Source organism: Salvelinus sp. IW2-2015, unplaced genomic scaffold (assembly GCF_002910315.2).
Source record: "Salvelinus sp. IW2-2015 unplaced genomic scaffold, ASM291031v2 Un_scaffold2213, whole genome shotgun sequence".
In the NCBI taxonomy this organism is placed as follows: domain Eukaryota; kingdom Metazoa; phylum Chordata; class Actinopteri; order Salmoniformes; family Salmonidae; genus Salvelinus; species Salvelinus sp. IW2-2015.
Window position 1 is genome coordinate 4,685 of NW_019943543.1, and position 5,551 is coordinate 10,235.

Genomic DNA, 5,551 nt, shown 5'->3' on the forward strand with positions numbered 1-5,551 from the left:
CATGAACAATGACATGTAGGTAATGTTCCTCCTCTTGTTAACAATACATGACATGTGGCTCTAATGTCTCCTCTCTTGTATACATAACATGACCATTGTACTCTAATGTTCCTCTCTTGTTAACATACATGAACATATGTAATCTAATGTTCCTCTCTTGTTAACATACAATGAAATAGTGGCCTAATGGTTCTCCTCTCTTGTTAACTACATGACATTGTAGCGCTAAATGTCTCCTTGTTTAACATACAATGACCATTATGCCTTCTAATGTCCTCTCTTTTAACATACAGACATGTAACTCTAACTGTTCCTCTCTTGTTTTACCACATGACATCGTGAGCTCTAATGTTCCTCTCTTGTTAACAGACCATAGAACATGTGCTCCATGTCCGCGTTCTTTTACTATAAATGACAATGCTCAATTGTCAACATTCTTGTAACATTACCCATGATATAGTTCTAATGTTCCTCTCTTGTTAACATACATGACATGTAAGCTCTAATGTTCCTCTCTTGTTAAACATACATAGACATGTAAGGCTCCTAAATGTTCCTCTCTTGTAACATACATGACATGTGGCTCTAATGTTCCTCTCTTGTTTAACATACATTGAATGTAGCCTCTAATGTCCTCTCTTGTTAACATACATGACATGTGTCTGTTCCTCTTGTTTAACATATGACATGGGCTAATCCTCTTCTTGTTAACATACATGAACATGTACTCTAATGTTCCTCCTCTTGTTAACATACAGACATGTGGCTGTAATGTTCCTCTCTTGTTAACATACATGACATGTAGCTCCTAATGGTTCCAGCTTTTTTTTGCCATATACCATATAAACAATGTCAACAAACATTCAGGGAATTCCCAGATATAGTTGTTGTATTTTCCTAGTATTCTAATCCTGATCCGTCTGTGTTTAAATCCATTTCAGATCTTATATACTGGGGTTGTGGTGTACGCTCCCGCCCTGGCACTCAATCAAGGCATGTCATTTTGTTCAGAACTTTTACCACGTTAAATAACAAATCCAAAACCGCCGTAAAGCTCATGAGTTCAAGGCAAGTTCTTTTACCTCTAAAGAATTGTTCTTCTTCTGAACCTTTACATTTATGCCCACATCACTGGCTTCAATCCTTTGGGGATCTATATTCGCAACGGCGTTGTGTGTACGTTCTACTGCACGCTGGTGAGTTGGGTTGGGATAACAGGCGTTGTGTGTGTACGTTCTACCTCACGCTGGTGAGTGGGTGGGATAACGGCTTGTGTGTGTACGTTCTACTGCACGCTGGTGAGTTGGGTTGGGATAACAGGCGTGTGTGTGTACGTTCTACTGCACGCTGGTGAGTTGGGTTGGGATAACAGGCGTTGTGTTTGTGTACGTTCTACTGCACGCTGGTGAGTTGGTTGGGATAACAGGCGTGTTGTGTGTACGTTCTACTGCGACGCTGGTGAGTTGGGTTGGGATAACAGGCGTTGTGTTGTACGTTCTACTGCACGCTGGTGAGTTGGGTTGGGATAACAGGCGTTGTGCTGTGTAACGTTCTACTGCACGCTGGTGAGTTGGGTTGGGATAACAGGCGTTGTGTTTGTACGTTCTACTGCACGCTGGTGAGTTGGGTTGGGATAACGGGCGTTGTCCTACTTACTAACGATAGAGTTCCTGCCTTCTTCCAGACATCCTCTCTTACTGTGTTTCTGAAAGAGGAGCAGAGCACACCTGAATAAATAGCCTGTCTCGTAACATAAACAGTGACAGTGTAAACAAAGCACTTCCTGGTGCCAGATCAGGACATGGGACCATTCAGTTATGCTGTACAGAGTGATGGTCGTGCTGTACAGAGTGATGGTTATGCTGTACAGAGTGATGGGCGTGTGGTTATGCTGTACAGAGTGATGGGCGTGTGGTTATGCTGTACAGAGTGATGGTTATGCTGTACAGAGTGATGGTTATGCTGTACAGAGTGATGGTTATGTGGTTATGCTGTACAGAGTGGTGGTCGTGTGGTTATGCTGTACAGAGTGATGGTTATGTGGTTATGCTGTACAGAGTGGTGGTCGTGTGGGGGGAGGCCAGGCTGTGGGGATGATGGATTGTCTGTGGTAATTATCTCTGGTGTGTGTGTCCCTGCATGTCTGTCTGTCTGTCTGAAGGGTGGGCTGAAGGCAGTGGTGTGGACAGATGCGTTCCAGATGGTGGTGATGGTAGTGGGCTTCATGACCGTGCTGGTCCAGGGGACCCGGAAAACAGGGGGCGCAGCCTCCGTGTGGGAGGTGGCTAAAAACGGAAACAGACTCGACATCTTTGAGTAAGTACAACCCACTGTTACCACACTGATTTTTAATTTTTWATTATTTAACTAGGCAAGTCAGTTAAGAACAAATTCTTATTTTCAATAAGAGCCTAGGAAACAGTGGGTTAACTGCCTTGTTCAGGGGCAGAACAACAGATTTTTACCTTGTCAGCTCGGGGATTCGATCTTGCAACCTTTCGGTTACTAGTCCAACGCTCTAAACACTAGGCTACCCTTACGCCCCGGAATATGATGACATCATAAGTACCACACCGATGACATCATACTCTCCTCAGGTCTCGGTTTGTTAACGGCTTTCCCATAGACACCTCTCTCTGTCTGTCACACTGTCTATTGAACACAATGTATTTGAATGTGAAGTTTAGAGGCATTTAAAGGGATAGTTGAGACTTTATTTTTGCCTCATGCTGGACGTTGCTAAATAATCTGTTAGTAGACATAGAAAGGTTTGGATGAAATAAAACAACCCCTCCCCCATCCCCCAAAAAGTGAGTGAACAATCCCTTTTATGATTGGACGAATAGGAGGGACGATATCATTTTGTCCAATAAGAAACTCTTGTTCCATTTTCCGTTGCAAAACATCTTGRTATGTTTTCCTAAATTGTGCACTAATGGTAGGGTTCTCAAACCTTTTTTTGTGGGCCGGGGATCCCCTTTTGTGATAGACAATTCATCAGGGGCCCCGATCACAATCAGAACACAACTCGAGTGAGATACAAATAGAAGGAGTTCTACAATGATTTTGGCAGTGCATGGCCGAACTAGTCTCGGGCCCTGGGAAGGAACATTTTAAATGCTCATGTCTTGGTATTGGAGAGATATTTTTTCAAGCAAATTTCCTGCAATTCTACACATTTTGCCATGAAGCAGAGACAAAACTTTGCAGTTTGTTTATAAAAATCTATTTTCGGGGGAATAAAATAAGTATTGAGTTGAAGCATGTATAATTGGTGGAGTACTGTGCATACCAATATCCCTGTGCATACCAATATCCCTGTGCATACCAATATCCCTGTGCATACCAATATCCCTGTGCATACCAATATCCCTGTGCATACCAATATCCCTGTGCATACCAATATCCCTGTGCATACCAATATCCCTGTGCATACCAATATCCCTGTGCATACCAATATCCCTGTGCATACCAATATCCCTGTGAGGCTCCCAGGACCATGTTGCACACGGTTAATGCAGCATTCACATGCCAGTCAGAACCAGGAAATCCAGGAAAACCTCAGAACGACCAACCGGCTGAGCCCCCCAAACCCCGACCAGCACACGAAAGCGGGATAAGAACATAAATTGTAGATTCGTAATATAACATTGTATTGTATTACACCCTCTAAACTTCTTTCACGGATCCCTTGACCATGATTGGTTTAATCTGATCTTGTTAGTAATATTAATGAAAAATATATTATATAAATATATTATATATATATATATATATACACTGAGTATACCAAACATTAAGAACACCTTCCTAATATTGAGTTGCCACCCCACCCTTAGCCCTCAGAACAGCCTCAATTCGTCGGGACATGGAACTCCACAAGGTGTTGAAAGCATTCCACAGGGATGCTGGCCCATGTTGACTCCAATGATTCCCACAGTTGTGTCATCTTGGCTGGATGTCCTTTGGATGGTGGATCKTTCTTGATACACACGGGAAACTATTGATCATGAAAAACCCAGCAGCGCAAACCGGCGGGCCTGACACCTACTACCATACCCCGTTCAAAGGCACTTCAATGTTTTGCTTGTCTATTCACCCTCTGAATGACAGACATTCATGTCTCAATTGTCTCAACGCTTATACATCCTTCTTTAACCGGTCTCCTCTCCTCTGAATTTAACAAATGAATAAGGGATCATAACTTTCACCCGGATTCGCTGGTCAGTCTATGGCATGGAAAGAGTGTATATATTTTGAGATCTGGCCTCGGACCCTCTACAGTATCCAACTTTGAGAACCCCTGCACTTAATGAATTACGACTCTATGCCCTCAGCTTTGACCCTGACCCACTGAGACGTCATACGTTCTGGACCATCTSTATTGGGGGAACCTTCACCTGGCTGGGCATCTACGGGGTTAACCAGTCAACTATACAGAGATGCATCTCCTGCAAAACCGAGACACACGCCAAACTGTAAGCATATTCCTTCACTAAAGACATATACCGTTCTCACACTACTGAGCCGAGCCGAGCTGTACTCAACCTGGCCTGCTTTATGCATCCGCCATAGTTGAAACCAGCCCACCATCCAGATCCGACACGTGTTTTTCGGAGTCCACTCTAACTAGGTGCTACTCTTATCTATGGTCCTTCGAGCCGGTTCTGGACGACTGTAACAATATACTGTATCCCTTTATTATTAAAGAGTGTCTGTGTGGAACAGTCAGGATGCTTAATATCACTACCGGGCCCAGCTACCTTTTGTCTGCTATCCACGTGTCAAGGCTGAGTTACTGTAAAGCAACTTTGGGATAGCGGTTGATGTGAAAAGAGCTCTATACATTTAGTTGTGATTTTCAGTATCATTTGTCTGTCGTCCTCAGAGCTCTGTATTTCAACCTGCTGGGTCTGCTGGTCATCCTGATGTGTGCGGTGTTCTCCGGTCTCATTATGTATGCTTTCTACGCCAGCTGTGATCCATGGACCGCCCAGTCAGTCACAGCACCAGACCAGGTTACTACTACTATCTATAATGTCTCTGGTTGTCCCTTTACACAGTCACAGCACCAGACCAGGTTACTACTACTATCTATAATGTCTCTGGTTGTCCCTTTATACAGTAGTTCACCAGACCAGGGAAAGTGCGTAAGCACAAAGCACCACTTTTCCCTAAAAGATTGATATTTATCAAATATGAACTTGACAGGAAAGTGTATCTCAGACCGTAGCGTAGCACGACTTGTAGTGGTTGAAGAACTGTATTACAAGCAAACGTTGTTATTTTGGGGGGAAATGGAGGCGTTTGAATTAAAACAATGGTAGGTAAATAAAAACATTAAAATGTAGGCTAATGATAAAACAGAAGCATAGTCTAATTTTGTTTATAATCATATTTTCTGACATGACTGCTAGCTACACAACCAATATTAGGTTACCATTCATCCAATAGCAAAGCACGCTTGGTTACCATTCATCCAATAGCCAAGCACGCTTGGTTACCATTCATCCAATAGCCAAGCACGCTTGGTTACCATTCATCCAATAGC

General features: G+C 43.2%; 1 protein-coding gene across 1 annotated transcript in view; it reads left to right on the top strand.

Moving 5' to 3' along the window:
• Positions 1-1,270: 1,270 nt before the first annotated feature.
• Positions 1,271-5,551, top strand: part of LOC112073298 (sodium-coupled monocarboxylate transporter 2) — a 29,087-nt gene continuing 24,806 nt past the window's right edge. Inside the window, exons 1-4 of the mRNA XM_070440097.1 lie at positions 1,271-1,298; positions 2,162-2,316; positions 4,338-4,478; positions 4,889-5,018. Of these exons, the coding sequence (XP_070296198.1) occupies positions 2,201-2,316; positions 4,338-4,478; positions 4,889-5,018 (387 nt within the window). The 5' untranslated portion in view covers positions 1,271-1,298; positions 2,162-2,200. The remainder of the gene's footprint in view (positions 1,299-2,161; positions 2,317-4,337; positions 4,479-4,888; positions 5,019-5,551) is intronic.